Genomic DNA, 19,362 nt, shown 5'->3' on the forward strand with positions numbered 1-19,362 from the left:
GGGTATGACCTGTAGTTTACTGAGAAACAGATGCTGGTGGGTCCATTCAAAAGACAAGTGAGTGAGGGCAAGGTGCTAAGAATCTTATACTTGCTATAGCAATCCACAGAAGTCAATGGATATCAGAGTTTGTATGGGAGGAAACGGAAAGCAAAGGAAGACGACTTTTGTAGCAGTCTAAGATACCAGAACAAAAAGGTTCTGGATTTTCAGAATTGGATCAAAACTTATTAAAGGGGATTCAAAATGGAAAAAACTCCTTGATGAGGACTGATGTATTGGCTGCCACATACAATGATTAAAAGCAGATTATAAGCTCCATGGGGCCCATAAGAGATACACAATCTCCACAGGCAGGGTTTTATGGTGTTTAGGAAACCCGCACTAGCCAGATGGAAGATTCCCAGACACACAAAACTACCACATACTCTGAAGAATTCTGCAGAGCTAATACAAATTTCTTTGGCATACCAGACATGAATAGGAACATGATAAAGTCCAAAACACAAAAACTAGTAACAGTCACTCCTATCACATATGAAATCATTACCAGAGAGTAGCAATTAGAGGCAGTGTGAATGTACCAGATTTATGGACAATAGGCTGGAGTAGTCTGCTTTAGTCAGTGAGGAAATAAGACAAATTGAAATGTAGAAAAAAAGTCATGTTTGAGCTAACTGAAAGCAGTACATAGCAGCATCAGAAATTTTTTCAATATTTGGAATTCTGCACTAACACCAGTGACTCCTCTCAGAAAAATTCCCCTCAGACTGCACTAATCCACATGGTGAAATGATGAATTAAACAGTCTTCTAGAGATACCTGAGATACCTGTTTGTTGTAATAAAAAAAAATAATTAAGCCAATGAGGTTATGTGCAACCTCAGAGAAATTCAACATATAGACAGAAATCAATTTTCTGGGTCTGAAGGAAATAAAATATTGAACTATTATTCAAATCTAAGGTGAGCTGAACAAATTCAGTCACCGTTGGCATATTCTCTGGACTGCTATCATTACACATTTCTGTATCACTAGGCAGATCTTTTTTCCTTTGGTAAGGCTAACATATTACTCACACTGTACAAAAGGAAATATATAACTTTCAGAAAGCTGGAATGAAATGCATTTTCTTTATTTTCAATTTATTGAATTACACCAGTTTTTTAACTGGGCACTTTGTGTTTCAGTCCAGCTGAAAATTTGCAGGGTATAATGGAGGGGGTGCCTGAAAACTCAGCACCACTAGTACTGGTAACTTCTTAGCCCAAAGAAGCACTTTGAATAAGCACTTGGAATAGAAGGACTTGGATAAGCATAAGCAGAAAACTTCTAATTGAAAAAATTATAAAACAATTGACTTTTTGTCTTTTCTGCCTGGATTCTGTGGAGACCCAAGTAGACATGCTGAGGCAGAGTGAGGCAAGCTGGTTTCAGAGATCTGTGCAGAGCAGTGTGACGTTTCTTTCTAAAGTGTCCTTGGCATCTGCCCCCATCCCACTTTTAGTTTTCTAAGCAGCTGTTTGAGAGCAGGGATTCTCCTCCAGGGCATGACAGAATGGATCTGAGGTTTCTCCTCCATTTGTGGAGATCCTGGTTCAGATCTCCTGTACCTCAGAGGGGCATTTTAACCACACAGGTCTGGTCTGGATGTTCCCTGCTCCTTGCTTTGAAGCAGTACTGTGTAGCAGAAAATAGTGCAGGCTGCTTGGGTCAGAGAGGAGCAAATAGTCTACTCAACCTGTTTCTGACACTTACCTTTAGGGCTTTTTCTCAGTTTTATCCAATGCCTCTAGAACATAAATCTAGAGACAAAACCTCTAGAACAAAACCACTATCAGAACTTCGATCTCCCATTTTCCAGGTGGACACCCTTGATCACCACCCACGGAATTGCACCTTCAGGTCTAATAGCATTTCATATGTCACTTCTGTAGAAATTCACAGCTTCAGAAAGAGAAGTGTAGAAATGTCTTCAACCCTGGTGTGTACTGCTCCCCTGAGAAGTGGCAGATGTGGGTTAAAAGCAGGTTTTCCTTAGCTTGGCTGAATGCTGTAACTGAAAGTTTTGTTTTTTATGCTTGTCTTGAAAAAGAGAACTGGTAGCACTGCTGCTATGTTTATCACCTTGAAAGAAATTTGTGGCCTTAGTTTTAGAGGTGGTAACTTAAGGACTTCTGACAGCCTGAAGCAAGACACTAAAAGCAAGGAACTGCCCTTAATAGAGCAGGTTGTGGTATCACTACTGAAAGTCTCATGCAGTTATAAACTGTGATATTGCCAGAGCAGATTATGAGATATTCTCCTGGATATTTTGGGTGTCATAAATTGTAGTGAGGTCTGTAGCATGTGACAGTTTATGATCAGTGTCAGTATTATGCTCAGTGGTGCACTTAACAGAATGGAGACAAAAAAATCAAAGGGAATGACAGGTATGACTTTTGTGCGTTCCTTGCACAGCCAAGATATCCATTGGCTGCAGGCAGTTTCACAAGGATGAAGAATGCAAAACTGCACATACAGTCAAAGTCAAGTACTTATTTCCTTTTTGTAGCTATGGTTTACTTAACCTCTGTACATTGTGGATTGCAGTGCAGATATTGTTTTGTTAAAGTATGGGTAGTTACAATATAAACACAAATATTTATTGTCATTTGAATATTTATCATCTCAGCCTTTCACGAAAATAAAAGCTGAAACTTCATTCTCTCAAACACTAAAATGTATTCTATGAAAGTCAAATGTTTTCAGAGTCAACATAATCACAGCATCAGTTTTTTGACCTGTGTGTTCATTTACAGTTTACTTATAGCTGCTTCAGAGAGATGGAAGTTTGTAGATTACAACGTGGTTTTATTGATTTATCAGTAGCAAAATACACTAAGTATACACTCAGTAAACTGGATCAGCTAGCTCTTGGACTTGTATTGTATAATATCAGCTTGTTGTGGAATACTTCAGAACAAAATCAGAATGTTGGCATAGTTAACTTCAGTGGTGTAAACCAGACTTGCAAAGACTAATATTTAGTAAGACCAATAACACAAACAAATTAGATTTTGAAGTTGTTTGCCCAATAGGAAGAAGCATGCTGACACAGTATTTGTAAGCTTATAGTTAACTATTCTATGACAAATTATTAAATAACTTTGAACAGCAGATTGAGTGCTCCTTGAAGAATAGCAAGAAAACTTTTTCTCAGACTTGCTTTTTTTTTTTCCCCAAGATGATAAAAAGAGTGTCACAGCAAATACTCATTTACTTTAATATTTTATATCCAAATAAAATAAGTCCATGGCATTTACATTGCCGTTACTAAATAGTATTTGGTTTGTTTGCAAGAGTCATTTATTTGTGGCTTGGCTGAAGGAATAAAAATAAATTTGCGGTTCTTTCTGTTAATACTCATACTGTTTCTTAACATATGCAAAAGATTGAATACTGTAAATGTATATGCAGAAGCTCATAAAGAAAGCCCAGACTTTCTGAAGCTTCTGAATTACGTATAACCTTTTAGAGAATTTCTGGGACAGTTCTTTACAACAACAGAAAGAAAAACTGACTAAGCCAACAAAGTATTTTATTTTAAGCAAATTTTAAAACATTTAATTTTTTTTTTCCACTGCTTAAAATTAAGCATACCTTTACTTAACCAGGGGCTAGTTATCTGGGAAAATAATTATAGTTTGTGTTTCTGAAAAACTACTGAGCCATTAAGTGTCAGATTTTTCCATAAAGCTTTTTTTTGGTTTTGTTTTAACAAATTTTGTAACAGATTTTGTAGAAGGGCAGCATCAACTGTATTTATGAGAGCTAAAAACAGCTTTAACCCCATAGTCACCTATGCTGTTTTATTGGCTAGTTGCTCGACTTTCCTGTTCTACATTTATGATGTGATGTGGGTATAAGGATACAGATCCAAACACTGAACTGTTGGAAGGCATAAATCTTTAGGACCATATTTGATTATTTTAGCTTCAGATCATGGAATTCTTGCCCATAGAAAGTATCAGAATTCAGCCTTTCAATGAAAGACACTGCAGGTATTGAGTATTGTGCAGGTATTGAAATGTGTACAATAAAATTATTTTATTTAGCAGTTTATTTTGTGCCTCATAATATATGCATTTCTATAATTTCTATTTCAGTCTTTGATAAAATAATCATAAATTATTTAAGGAATATAACCATATGCACATCAGATAAAAGGGATATCTAAGTGGTGCACTCAACACAAAAGACATTTTACAGATTTTATTCTATGCTTTTGAAGAATTTTGTGACTCTATGTAAAGCTGAATTTGTATGCTTTCAACAGAAATTAAAAGTTTTTTTCTCTTACAATCATCCCACTAATGTCATCACCAGGCAGAATTGCCACCAAGGGAAGCAGTAGCAGGAAGAGAGGATTTTTTTTACCATGGACCTTTTGTTAGTTTTTGAGGGAAGACTTCCCTTTCTTCCTAGAAATAGTTTTCAGAAGTGTGGCCAAGTGTGAGTTGTCCTGAAACCACCAGAGGGGTAGAGAGTTCACCTACCAGTCTGATCCCATTATGAAGGACTTAACTCTGCTAAGAGCTTAGTAAAATGCTTCCCTTTTACATCCATACCTGTTTCCATTGCTACTTGATCTTTCAGTGTTGTGGGCATCATTCCATCTTGGACAATATCACATTGGTGATAAAATACAACAAACCTATGTAAAACCAATTTTTAATGTGGAGGGAATTTCATGATGGTTTATAGGAAGGAATTTTCTCTCCACAAGCTCCAGATTTATTTTGGTCAAGAGGTGGAATCACCTCAGGGAAGTGGAACAGGATTGAGAGCTGCTTAGAGCCATCAAGTCTGCCTTGGGTTTTTTAAAATTCTTGTGGCATCAAGAAAAAAGTTCACATTGTTTTTCTTGTTAATGATACAGAGTTTGCCATACCTGTGCTTTGATGGGATGTGCTTGGGAAACAGCCTGAGTAGTTGTCATGGTTTAACTCCAGCCAGCAGCCAAGCCCCACACTGCTGCTCACTCACTCCCTCACCAGTGGGATGGGAAGGGTAAAAGCTGGAAAACTCATGGGTTGAGATAAAGACAGGTTCATAGGAAAGCCAAAAGCTGCACATGCAAGCAAAGCAAAACGAGGAATTGATTCACTGCTTTCCACGGCAGATGTTCAGCCATCTCCAGGACAGCAGGGCCCCCCACACAGAACAGCTACTTGGAAGGACAAATTCCATCAATCTGAATCTTCCCCCTTCCCACTCCCTTTTATACTGAGCACAATGTCATGTGATCTGGAATATCCCTTTGGTCAGTTTGGATTGCCTGTCCCAGCTGTGTCTCCCTCCCAACCTTCCTCTTTGCCAGCGTGGCAGTGCACAAATCAGGAAAGACCTTGGCTCTGTGTGAGCCCTGCTCAGCAGTGACAAAACCATCTCTGTATTATTAACCCTGTGCTCAGCACAAATCCAGAACACAGCCCTGTACCAGCCAGAAGAAAATTATCTCTACCCCAGCCAAAACCAGCACCATAGTACATCAGTATTTGCAAATGTACAAACTCATTGTGAGCAGGACTTGACCAGAGCATATCTGAAGGAGGTGAGACCTGCTTGGAATAGGCAGCTGAGAGGTCCAGACTTGACTTTATAAGAAGTCTAACATGAATAAAGGTACATGTGGTGGTTTCAGACTGTTACTTGCAACTTTTGGAGTCTCTTAATAATGCCATTCTCTGCAGATCTGTCAATAAATCCTAATTTGTTCATTTTGGGCAAATTTGAAACTGTTTGTTTTAGATAATCAATTTTTGACATTGATTTTAAATTTTCCTAAATATGGATTTAGAACAAACCAAAAGCCTCTGTAAAGGAGGTCCTTTTTTCATCTCTTGAAATACATTTCTGTTGAATATAGTATAAGAAAACTGGCGAGCTGTTGCCAGACACGGTTCAGAGCCCACACTGAGAAGCTGGGAGAAAAAGTCTCTGTATTCAGCAATTTTTAGGCTCTAATTCAGTGGGATACTTTTCTGTTATTATTATGTTTGTGCACATGAGGAACCCAGATCTGAGCCTGTATTGCTGTCAAGAATGTGAGGAACAGTTCAGAGACACAATGAGATTGCCAGTGATTCATGGCTCTCTAATGATACCAAACATCATTACCAAGGGGCAGGACTAGTGCTCGTCAGGAGTTTTCAGGAATTGATATTTTTCCCTCTTTGAATGAGTAAATACCATGGCAGAGTACTTCCTGTGGGGAAGACACATTAGCATAAGGTAAAACTGCTAGTTTTCCATAAGCAGGCAACACAGACTACCAGGAATTATTTGGCAAGAAAAATCCAGGAGACCCTTGCCAATTCATATGAGCACAAACTTCATGGACATGCAAGGAGTACACTGTAAGGAGCAGTCTTAACCCCTGTCAAGATTTCTCCTGAGAACAGCTGTGACACCAAATGTGTGGAAACAGTGCTAAAATTCAAGCTTATGGAAGAAGGTGTAGAGAAGAGGTTTCTGGCACAAATATAAGTGGTGAATTTTGCATAAAATTGCCATATAAACTGGTAGATTCAAGCTGGAGCAATAAGGGAAATTTGGAGATTCGATTAAATAATTTGATGTATATCATTTGACTTTAAATATGCCAATATATCCTCTATTTCAGCTATTTTTAATTTTTTATCTCTAATATCAGCCACATACTCAGATATGAACGGTCCATCCAATAGTTAGAGCCTGGTCTTTATGATATGCTGTAGATTTTGATGTACTGAAGTGCAGTGTAGTTGTTTCAGAGTTTATTTTTCTTTCTCAGAAGCTCATTTATTTTTGGCAATCAATGTATGCTGTCCTGAGCAAGCATTTGAAAGTAAAGGAGTGATATCTTTCACAGGGTGGCATTAAATCCAGCACAGAAGCAAAGTCCTGATTTTGTGTTATCCTGTAATGTGTAACAATCTACATCAATGCAAAGTAGGGTGAAATGCTGTCAAAATAGACCAACTGTGTTTACTGCTCACTTTTCCTGCTGCTAGTGATGGCACAAGGTGAATAGTAATGGTGAGCTAGCTCTAATCTTTCAAACAGAAGGTAGAGGGCAAACAGTTTGACAAGATTAGTTATTGTGGACCACAGATAAAGGCTTAATATTTTAGCCAAGGCCTGTGTAAGCCAGGTTTATTTTGAAATACGTCTGCTGTCGAGAGCCCAACTGGCTGTATTTGCTTCTAAGTTTAATCATATACAGAATTACTCTTTTGGGTTGAGAAGACACTGAAAGGGATTTAATAGGAATGCTTGTTTGGTGACAGTGCTTTTCAGAGGCAAAAGGGTTTGCCCTGCCAAATTTAAGGCCTGTACATTTAACGAAACATACTTTTTGGAGTGACATTACAAACAGTGCTGGGCAGGCAGGAACTGGCGGCAGTGCCTGTAGTGATTAGATTCAACACTGTGGTCTACCGTGGTTTAGAGCTCACTGGTGCTGCTAAATCAGTCTCTAAAATATGTTTTAAGACCAGGCAGGACCATTAATACCCATCAGTCCAGTCACCTGTCTGACAGAGGGCACTGAGTTGTACTCTGCATCAGCTTCAAAACCAGGGCTGAACTCCAGCGTGCCATTTAGAAAGACACCAAAACTCTGATCCAAAAAATGCAGAGGAAACTTTATTAAGGAGAGAGAGGCAGCCTGTGCACTGGAACCACATGTGGTCTTTATCACTATGATGGTTTATGAAGGAGTTGTTACACACCATTAAATTCAATGGGCAGTGATTTTTACGGAGAGGATAAAAAAATACTGTTAAAAAGGCAGGCTTTTGAGGTGGCAAAAATAATACCTGAATTGAAGAATAAGGATAATTAAAAATTCACTGAATCAGCCAGGAGTAAGAGGGTGATGGCTGTGTAGCATGGTAGATAGGTGCAAGGTCGTATCCTTGATATCAGGTTCCAGACCACTGAATATTTAAGTATTTTATTCAGTCAAAGCAGCCTCAAATTCTGAAACTGAGAACAAGACACCCCAACACCCAGTGTCAGCACAGTGCTATTCCCTTGAGAGGGAAGCAGCTAGGGTCCAGTTCCCTCCTGCAGATAATAGAGCTGAACCAGTTTGCTCCAGCCTCCTGAGTAAATGATCCTGTCCGAGTGACTGGTTTCTGGGCAAGACAAGTATCACAGCAGCCTCTATGTCATTTGTTTCCTTGAATTGACAGAAAAAGCCTGAAAACAAGTATGCCATTTGGAATTTTATTAAGTTTATCCATGAGGAAAACTGAAGGAAAGGAGAGGGAAAGAAAGTGGGTTATTTTATTCTAAATAAAATTAAGTGAATTTATTTGTACAACCACTCACCAAACAACCATTCACTGAACTCTACTGCTAAGCTGCTTGCAGTGCTTTCGTCCAATGCATTTTATTTATCTAATATATTTTCAAAAGCTTGGTTTCTAAAGGGAATTAGTGTCAGCAAAACACATTCCACAAGAAGCCAGAAATCATGCAAGTAAGGCCATCTTCATAGCCTGGGCCTAATCTTATCTACTGGAAAGATAACCCAGGATTATATCTTAGGTTTATAAGCCTTTATATACCATTTCAAAATCCAGGATGATTTTGTTTTTATCACTTAACTCCTCCATTTGCAGGTAGAAACCATTGTTTTTGGGTAGTCTATATATTGCTTTGCAGATTAGGACATGGGCTACTTGAAGGGTGCCTTTTCTGTCAGTTGGGTGTCCATTTCATCCATTTCTGGGCCATGATTCCTGGGAATTCACTCCATGACTGTATAAGTGTCATATTCAGAGCCCAGGAGTAAAGGCCACTGTTGTCTTTGGGGTCAGTTCCTTGGGCCAGAGATGGAGCAGTGTGGAAGGATGTACCAACCTGTGTGGATTTATGCACTTGCAGAGTTTTTACTGATCTCAAGCTACAGGTTAGAGTTAGACTTCATCAGCAGAATATGTGAAAGAGAGAAGCAAGCCAAAAATGTGCATAAGAGTGAGTAGCAGAGAGTAGCAGGTAACATACTTGCACATATCTGTCCAGCTTCTGTGTCCTGGAGCAAACCTCTCTGTCAGTTAGGATTTTAAGTCTGCTTTATGGACACTAAGTCTAAAACCAAATTTTTTTATTTTTTTTTTACTCACAGGAGTAAAGCTTTGCTAAAAGTCAGAGCAGATTGTCAAGCAATTCAGGGTCTGTGTGAAAACACTCCCCATAACAACATATGCTCCACCCAGGCATTGACAGCTGTGTACATAGGTGGCAAGGGAACAGAGTTTGAAATAACTGGTAGAGAAGCTGAGAATTTTTTTTGAAGTTGAATTGTTGAGAAGCTGTCTTGGGGAAGACTCACCTAGTAATGATCCTGTTCAGATAGCTTCCTCCAAAGATGAGGATCTTCTTAAAGCTTAGCAACAAGTTTAAAAGGACATAATTAAACCTGTAATATAGCAGCAAGCCCCTTATGGAATTCTTTTTATTTCTGTATAGAACACAGATTCAACTGCTTAATTCCAAATTTGTATGAAGGAAGCATTAAGCCACTGCAATTCAAGACTCTTAACATCATGTCTTTTGCTAACTTAAAAATAATGATGTACTGGGTGTCCCTTTCTTAAATTGTGTGTTTTATTTAATTTTACCATTTCATGGGAGCATTACAGAAGTATGTAGTGTAGATAAAGAATATTTCTAGCCATCATCTTTGTGCTTTTCATTAACGCAAATTCCATCTATCATGAAAAGCACTGGACATTTTTACTTTTTACTTTTGGATATATGTAAATCAATAGAAAGAAAACCAAAGTTGTACCTATCCATCTGAATCCATAGCTTTTTCCTGCATTTTATATGTCATTTTGTACTCACTTTGCATGCATGCATACAATAATTGTATAAAGAATGCTGATGTGGCATATGTTGAGAGAATTTATTTCTTAAGGGACAGATTTTCTGTAAGTATTTGAAGAATGAAGAAATAGTGAAGGTCATCTGCTGCAGTTTTCAAAAATTTCTAAGGAATAAATTGAAATGTGTGAGAATGGGGAGTGAGTCCTTTGTAAAGCATTCCAAAAGGTGTGTCTGTCCTTGCACATTTGGACCCTCAGCACTACAACAGAATGGCCCACCCACCACATCTTTCTTCTGTCTCATCTAAAATATTAATTCAAATGCTTTCTTCTTAAAAGACTTATTCAGTTGCTTCATGAGATGCAAATTCAGTGAGTGTCCTTGCTTACAACTCAGGAGGAAGTGTCATGTTGCACATTTAACTTACATTTGAGGACTCTTCACAAGCAAAAAGACAAATGTCCTTTGTTAGAATGTTAGAATTTGTTAGAACTTCTCTTAGAATACAATCAAATGTGGTCAGTGCTGCTTTCAGTTAAGTAAAATTTGGTGAAATTACATGAAGTAACAGAAGTTTCTTTCTTCATGTCTTCATGTCTTGCACATTTTCAATAAAACCTGCAAACATTGAGACTAGTTCCCAGCATTGTCTATTCTTCTGTTTAAGTTCCCTTTGATCTTGGGGTACAAAACTATGACTGCAGTTTTCCACATTGAAGTGCTCAGTCTCCAGAGGGAGCTGCCTGCAGTATCCTCTGGGCTGGGCACAAAGCTTTATCAACAAGGGCTGGCCCTGCCACCCTCTTCCCCTCACAGGTAGCACCTCCCTGGCACCAATGGCCTTTTGAGCTGCCTTTTATTTATTACTCACAAAGAAAATGTTGCTTAGTGTGAGTTGGGATGACAGAGTTGGGCCCTTGGTGAACAAAGAGTCCAGGATTATCATTCCAAAAAGCCCCCTGAGGCCTGTATCAAGAGTTATTAACCACTGATTCAGCGCATAGCATTATTTTGTAGGCTTAAGTGGGATTTCAGTGGTATATTGGGTCTTGTGTCTGTGTAGGGGTAAATTTTGCCCTCTGTTATTTTATCTTATAAATAGCTGTTACAATTTCTCTTTTACGTTGCTGCTTAAATCTCTTTCAAAGGTACAGTGTCTTAATCCACTGCTAACTTTTTTTTTTTCCTTCTGATAAAGAATAAACAAATTTGCAAATCCACATATGACTGAAACAAAAGGCAAATACGCTCTGCATGGTTTGTATTTGGTGAGGAATACCTCATTTTGATGATTTCAGTCATCATTCATTTGAAAAGCAGTAACTATGATTGTTAAGCCTCATTATTTTCAATGAAGCCTGACAGTTTCAAGGTTAAACAGAAGACAGCTACTTTCATCCCAGTGGTATTTCTCTTCAAACATGGGCAGCTCTTCGCTGACTTGTTCTGCTCTGGTGTGCATTGCCATTGCTTGGTCACAGAGTGGTGCACATCTAAACCCACTTGTAGGGCAGTGTGTAAGCTGTGACATCCAACTTGTGTTTCCCCAAAAGGAGCCTCAATTACTGAAGTCATTCCCCCCCACCGCCTGCCTTGTATAAGCCACACAATATTTCTTTTTAACTGAACAGTGATTTAAATAAGCCATGATCTCAGATTTTACAGGTTTTATGCTGCCTCCCAGAAAAACAATTTTCAGCCCAAACCTTCTGTTTGTCCAAACAGTTTGAAATCTTTCTCCGGTGCTTTTATGTCTCTGAAGTACATTAGAGAGGGTGCTAGTGTGAAAGAGGCCTCCAGCAAGAGTTAAAATGGCTGAGAAAGCTGCTGTGCTTCTGAGTACACATGCCACTGAAAGAGGACTAATCTGCCATTGCTTTCTGGAATTGCACATGGACTGGCAACCCATGTAACAGGGAAACTTCCCAGTAAGAAAGACTGACAAAACTGTGACCAATCAGTAACTGAGAATCTAAATCCTTAGAAAACATTGATGTATCCATGTGAGAAAACTTCCAGGAGCAAATAGTGAAATCCCTGACTTTATACTTGCATGTACTGAGGGCACTGAGTTATGGCTCATGGGTGCTGCCTCCATAAAGCCAAAGCGCAGTCGATGTTATTTCACAAAACCACCTGAAAATGCATTAGTTGGAGGTGCAGGAATAAGAAGGAAAAGTGACCATTGGAAAACTGAAGGGAGAGGAGTACCTAAGCAGCAGTTTCTTAGCTGTGCATTCACTCCTTCAGAGTCCCTGTGGAACAGCTAGAATGAGCTGAACTTTCCACATACTTTTCCTGGTGTCTGATGATTACATTTGGGTGGTGAATTCTTAATCTCAGTTCAGGAATTAAGTCACCTGGTGAGTACAATGAAAGGTGTAGCTTCATCGTGCTTGGTGGTTCCTGGAAAACAAGAGTGTTTCAATACGTACCAAGCACATTAGTCATGACTTGTGGCAATAAATCCATGTTGACTAGTTTACGTGCACTGAAGTTACTAATGCATTCAGGAGATAAAATGCATTTTGCAATTTTGATAAAGCTGTGTTATTTTTATTTCCTATCTGCATTTCTCATGTTGTACAATTTTTTTTTTTAATTGTCTTTCAAGATAAGAAAAAATGGTCAACTTTGTAACAATGACTACAGCTATTTGAACCTGCAGCTCTGTTTATCCATTGTGGGAGCTGTGTGTATAATATTCTGGATATGGCTCTGAAGGTGTTCTGCTACACACAGTGTCTGCTTTTATACGGATAGTTTATTTGTGGGAGAGCTTTCATTGAAGGATACCATAAAATACAGACAAATTGAAGAAATAGCTTGAATGCATGATTTCTGGAATGATGAGGATAAATGTGTGTAGGTGAAAAATGATGAACAAATTTAGTCCTTTGCATTTGTCTACATACTTTAACAAAAGAAAGATCAAATTAAGCCAGTGAGAATCTGAACATGTTTATAGTGCCTGTGCCTTAAAACTAAGAGGATTGGGCAGCTCTTTGTCCTACTTATTTATTTTCTGTAGTTGTATTGACACAAGAATCACGCAGGCCACCTTCAAAATATCATCTTCCACGTCCTCAGAAGCTTATCTTGTTGAGTGTTTTGAAAAAGTTTTTACACAAAACAAATCGGCTTTTAGACATAAATTTATAAACTGGACAGTAAAAGTATCTGTTGGATAATGGGCAAGATATTTTTTAAGGGGAAACAATAGTTAAGTGCCACATTTAACAAGAGCCATGGACAGCTCATATTTTAAAAGTGCAAAAATTAATTGTCTTGCTACAACCAAAGTGTGTATGTACCACAGGATTGCTGCACAGGGTTTTGTGTTAACACCATACAGAGATACTACATGCACTACAAAGGGAAAATGAGTTGATATATATGACTGGCTGCAGATGGGTTGGGTTGTAGGTTAAAAAGTTTTTCACAAGTTGTCTGCATTTTCCCTTAATGTCTGTCTTTTACAGTAGTGCTTTGTTTCTGAGCGTGACCACCACCAGGACAGCTTGGTTCAGTGCAAACACTGTCTCTTTCAGCCAGAACATTCCTAACATTAGCTTCCTTTTTTTTTTCTCTCCTCTCCCTCTCCCCTGCCCCCTCTCAGGTTGGAAAGGCTGGTGGACGTCCTGAGGAAGAAGGTTGGAGCAGGGACCATTAGGACCGTGATCTGATTGAAAGCTGTAGTCTAAGGAAGCTTTCACATCTGGTGACCAGGCTGCTTCATTCAGCACTGTGTAAACACTGAAGCCTTAACTTAGCAAACAGTTGTTAGAAGTGGGACACTCCAGCGACATTCCAAGCTGAGATAAAATCAAATCATAAATGTTTAACTACTTTGCTGCTGAGTTCTGTGATTTGTTAAAAATGTTTCATTGCAAACATGTATTTGTTTTTAACCAAATGCATTGTGGCACTGTGTGTTGTGAAAAAATCTGTAGATGCTTATTTTAACAGTCTGTTCTCTCGGTGTTGTTAGACTGTAATCTGCTGCTAGGCACAGCATGGTCATTTTTTTAAATACTGCAGGCTTCAGGTTCAAAATGCTGCAAAGCAGTTGCAAAATTTAAATCCCTTATTTTATTTGTGAGACTGCAAATAGTCCAGTATTTGTATGTTAAATATATTAATTGATAAAGTAGGTTGGCATTCAAGAAATATCTCTGGCTGGTATATTGGATATTTTTTCCTCCTTACTCATAGCCCATTGAATTCCAGGTAGTAACTGTGGCTACATCAAAGGGCAGGATAAATGTGTAGCTTTATACAACAGCTGAATAGCTTCTGCTAGTACATGGTATTTTCAATGTACATTAAAAAGACATTTGCATTTAGGTTTCGCTGGAAGTACAGCTTAAAAAATTGCAACATGAAAGCCTTGTGACATTGTACAGTATCAGACAGTGGAGAAAGTTTCCTGTATTGTTTTCAGTCATTCCTCTGTGCTTTTATACAAGGGAAAAGCTCTCAGATTTCAGAAAGTACCTTATAAATTAAAAATTCACCTTTTCAGTGTTTGCCTCTTTCCTGCAAGACTCTGATTGCTCTGCAGTGCAGGAGTACCATCCAGGTTGGGTTTGAGGCCAAACTGTCAATCCTCAGCTTTTTGTACTCATGAAGTGCCCTAGGATGTAAAGGCTGAAGCACAGAATCTTACAGAGAGAGGAGACACTCGGGGCTGAGGAGGAAGATTTGGGGTATACAGACATTATAGGCTTTACAGATACATTAGAGTTGAACTGAAAGTTATGTTTGTGACCCAGTCATCTCCCTGTATGAACAGTCAGGTCAGTACTCATATAATCCTGCTCAAGAAAGCAGCTGTAATCTCTGAGCACCCCAAATTCAATAAAGAATCTCAGCAGCCAGCTGGGCTTTAGTGTCTCCTCAGGAGCAGCCAACTCAGGCAAGGTGAATGTAGCTGCTGAGGCTCCCACTTGTCTGCTTTGCTTTGTGTTTAATGGTGCTACATGGTCTCACCTCTTAATGCTTGCTTGTTCAGATGTTGTGATAGTGCAGACTATCTGGAAAAAATGAAATTTTAATTTTAGGTGTAGAGAGAGACATTTTAATGTCTGTTTTTTTCTTTCAGACACTTAAATGTTAAGCCTTCTTCATCTGCAGACCTAAGCACCTCCTAGTTTCAGTTGACCAAACCTAACCTCTTGCAGGGAGATAAGTAGCATCCCTCCAAGCCACATTTACCCAAGTCACTTCTAGAAACTTCTGAAGTGCTCCTTTTTGACCTTTGGTCAATCCTAAGATAGCCAGTGAGTCTGGAGCCTCTCCCCCACACCTATTCAGTGGGAAAAAATTCTAATGCTTCCCAACCAGAGGATTGCCACCCCCCCACCCCCAAATTCCAGCCCCTTCACACTCTCCCAAGTGCTGCTGTTCAGCTCTTTGGGTGACTCAAAGGTGGAGCTCTTTGTCCTACTGTCCTCACTGAGCTTTGTGCAGGAGGCAGATGACAAGATCTCCTGAGCTGTCAGTGCTATTGAACCATTTCTGCTGTAAGGAGGTGGTGAGGAGGGAATAAAGACAAAAATGTAAGGACAACCATACTCTTCTAGACCAAAGCCCAAAGAATGCCTTTGGCAATAACAAATAGAAGATGCCCAGAAAAGGGTATAAAGTCAGTTCAGCACTAGTGACCACTCTCCCAAGTGTCACAGCAAATTAGTTAGAGGCTTTCTAAGCCAGAGGTGGTGTCTTTCTATTTAGCAGCATTTTTTTCATTACCTGTTTTTAAATCCATTTAAGTTGTATCTACTTGTTCCTTTCACAAGGTCTTATGCAGTTAATGATGCATTGAGTAAAGAAATACTTCCTTTTCTGTTATGAAGCAGCTCTATTTATTTGCTATCACCTAGTTTTTGTATGAGAGAAATGGTGAGGAACCATTCCTTGTTCATATTCCATGTCTCATGTGATTTTACATATTTGCCATAATTTCCCCCACTTTCCTTTTCCAGAGAGAACCCCTAGTCTTATTTAAAGGAGCTGTCTCATGTTTTTAATTAGCCTTGTCATACTAATTTGTTATTTTCCAGCTCTGCAGTTTTTACTGAGATGCAACCGGATTTGTGCCTAGTGTTCAAAATATAGACAAAATGTGACTTTAATAGTTTTCATAATGATGTTGTCTGTTTTATTGTTTGTTTTATTCTCTATTTGTAAACGCTTTTAGCATTGGACTTGCTTTGTGACTATTATTTATTTAGATTATTTATTGGTGTTAATATTTCCGTAGTCAAACAACAATTCTAGATCTCCTTCCTCGGTTGTAATGCTCAGCTCAGAGTTCATCGTAGCTTGTATGAAGACTTAGCATTTATGGTAACTTAGCATTTATGGGTGCCAAATGTCACCTGTTGTTTTAGCATTCCCTGGTGACCATGAGCTCTTATTCCATCTCTTCTCACTGCTCCTCTTTAATACTCACTCTTCATACAGCAAAGTATCATCAGCATCTCCATGCTGAATATGGTGATATGAAATACTGCCATCTCCAAATTAACCCCTTCAATTCATCACTTCAAGGTGATTTCTTAGTTAAGTTAAACATGGCCTCTGGGACAAAGATCCCTGCAGGACAATAAGGTAGCTTTTCCTTCACTGTGAAAATTAAGCATTTGTTCTTGCACATTGTTTTAATCTAACTTTGAAGTACTTGTTTTCCAGTGTAAAATTATTAGTTATTGCTTGGCAGCTTTTATGAGGAAGTTGTTTGCTACTTTGAAAATGCAAGTTTACTAAATCAGGGCCTGTGCTCCATGCATGAATGTACTAAGTTCCTCCTTCCCCTAGGAGTGTCAAGAGCTCCTCACCTTTCCCCAAGTATTTCTGCGTCCAAGTGAATAATCTTGTGAATGCAGGCTTCCTACAGCCAGATTGTTTGACCTGCAGCCTCTTGTGTCCATTGGCTTTGTTTGGAAAAGTAGGATGGGCCATGCAAAAGCCATCTAGCAGACTTGATGTCAGATGCATTTGATTGCAGGTAATATTTGATTCGGTAAAATTAAAAGATAGTTTTGCTCCATAATTTTCCTTTTGACACATTATACCTAAGGTGAAAAATTAGTTCCTGACTCTGTCTTTTGTGTTGCAACCAAGCAGCCTGGAATTCAGTGATAATTTAAATTAAGGTGTTTTGTCATAAATGACAAATGTGGATAAATGTATTTGAATGTTAATTAAATTAGATGTATTGATTTTTAAAATTCAGCTGGAAATGTTTTAATTCTTTGGAAAGGACCCTGGGAAATTTACTGTGTTGAGAGTAGAAAGATTCAAAAACAGTTCAGTTCTCCCTCTTCCTTGCTAACAACCTGGTGTGTGGTCTTTGGCAAATTCCTTAGTGACTGTCGTTAAAGGCATGCAGTCCCTGAAGAGGTTCCTGGGCTCCTCCAGGGAGTTTGCAAAAGTATCTATGTGGTTAATGTCAAAACACTTTCACTTCTTCACCTGCTGAAGTGAGCAGCATAAATCACATAGGCCCAGCCTTTAGTGCCCTCAGCAGAGCTGCTGGTCCTGTTGAGCCCAGTCTAACTTTAGCTTTTCAGTGTAATGAGGGCCAGAAATCTGCTCTGGTCAGTAGAAATAGGCCATAACAACAACTTAACTTGGGTTAATGGGCTTATCATGTGGTTTATTCATTGAGAACTGATTGATACCTGTGCAGAGCTCTGGAAGTGAAAAGAAGCCTGCTCCCATACAGCAGACAAATGCAATTGTCACTTCAGTCCTAATATATGTGAGAGATGAGATTGCATCCGATTATGTACCAGGAGTAGCAATTCATTTCCCTCCTGATGGAAAAACAGTTCATGATGAAAGGTAGCTCACCATAGGTGATTCTTACGGTGACAGTGTAATTACTGGTCAAATTAGGGTCCCTGCTGTCTTGAATAGAACAGAGATATTCAGAAATGTTCTTCCCCTGTGAGATTTTGTGTCTTTCTCTTGATGATCCTGCAGCACGTTATGCATTGTGAGCCATTTCTGGTATATGCCAGGGTAAAATATGTAAATAGCATCATGTTGGCTCGGGATAAGAGCATTATTAATGCTTTTCATCACTGTAATTATATTCCTAGTAAGCCTTCCCTAAGCCCTCACTAATTAACAATATTGTGACAAATCAACTTTAATAGAAAAGAACTGTGGACCTTTAGTCTTTTAGTACTATTTTTCATGCAGCCCACAGCTGAAAACTGGTGGCATGGCATTCTATACTGGTGTTGGGAAAACTGCTGATATTTGAAAAGTTCAAAGCCAGCTCAGTCTTGTTAGTGTAGTCCTGCTGCTGAAGTCTGTTTGATTCCTCTTTAAATATATTCACAGCAAAGTAAGATTCATTGGTTAATCATTAATGTTAAGGAATATTAAAACTGTTTTTATAAATAAGCTATCATACTGAAATGGTTTAGTGAGGTCAGTATGTTGTCATGTGCACATTTATTTATTTGTTTATTCCAAATCAGGAATATTGTACAAGATTGACTTTATATATATCCTTACCAGGTGATCAAGAGTTGTAACATCTTTAATCCATTTGCACAAATGAACTTACTGTCTAAATGTCAGGATTTCTCTGTGTCTTTATTTCCTTCAATTAGAACAAGGCTGTTGGTTTTGTTGGGTTTTCTCCTTCTTAACTGATACCCCTGAAGATTTTCCTCCCATGCAAGAACCAGCTGTGGGGCACATGAAATCTGGCGGGCAGCTTTTCTTGCTGCGATCGCAACGTTACGTGGGCTGACTCTTATCACTGTAACATTTCACATCAGGTCTGCAGAACTGGACTTTCTCTGTTTGTTCTTCTCATGCATTGGTAAATAAAATGTATTCACGAGTTCAAAAAGACAAAGTAGTGTTCTCATATTAGGTCGATTATAAGTCAGCTGTTGAGCTTCAGTGTTCTAAACATTTCATTCTTCAGTTTTGTTGGGAGCCCACGTGTTCTGGGAGGCTTTTAAACAAATACTTGAAATGGTTGAAAGATTTACATTGCCAGTGCCTAGCTAAATATGTAGTCTTTAGAAAAGACATGGTTTATTTTGGCACCATTTGACAAACTCAAATATTTTAAACATTTGTTAAGTTTGAGCTTGCACATTTGAACTAAAAGTTTGCATTCCAAAATTGCATCTCAGGTTACCTGTCTCTCTCTCTTTTGTATTTTATAATCCCTTTATTAAAATAGTCTGCAAAATGAGTTGGGTTTGGAGTGTGGTTTTTTTATTGTTAATTGTAAAATATTGTCATTAAAAATCAATTTTAAGGTAACATGTACCTGGTAACTCTGTTCAACTAAATGTCAGAAATACAAAGCCAGCAGTGTTTTCAGAATTTAGGATTTTATGTTGGTAGCCAAGACTTGATTGTAGAATTAATGGAACACAGTAAAAGTGGGACCAAATCCTGCAGTGCTTTACTCTTAGTCCTGTTATGTACTGTGATGAGTAAGTACGAACTTTGCTG

At 38.6% G+C, this 19,362-nt stretch overlaps 1 protein-coding gene across 2 annotated transcripts in view; it reads left to right on the forward strand.

Moving 5' to 3' along the window:
• The window catches only part of MIPOL1 (mirror-image polydactyly 1), a 162,475-nt gene extending 143,379 nt beyond the window's left edge, over positions 1–19,096 (forward strand). For both annotated transcript variants that reach the window (XM_015631286.3, XM_015631287.3), the window contains one exon: positions 13,484–19,096. In XM_015631286.3, the coding sequence (XP_015486772.1) occupies positions 13,484–13,550 (67 nt within the window). In that variant the 3' untranslated portion in view covers positions 13,551–19,096. The remainder of the gene's footprint in view (positions 1–13,483) is intronic.
• Positions 19,097–19,362: the final 266 nt, after the last annotated feature.

This window comes from Parus major, chromosome 5 (assembly GCF_001522545.3).
Source record: "Parus major isolate Abel chromosome 5, Parus_major1.1, whole genome shotgun sequence".
NCBI classification, from domain to species: Eukaryota; Metazoa; Chordata; class Aves; order Passeriformes; family Paridae; genus Parus; species Parus major.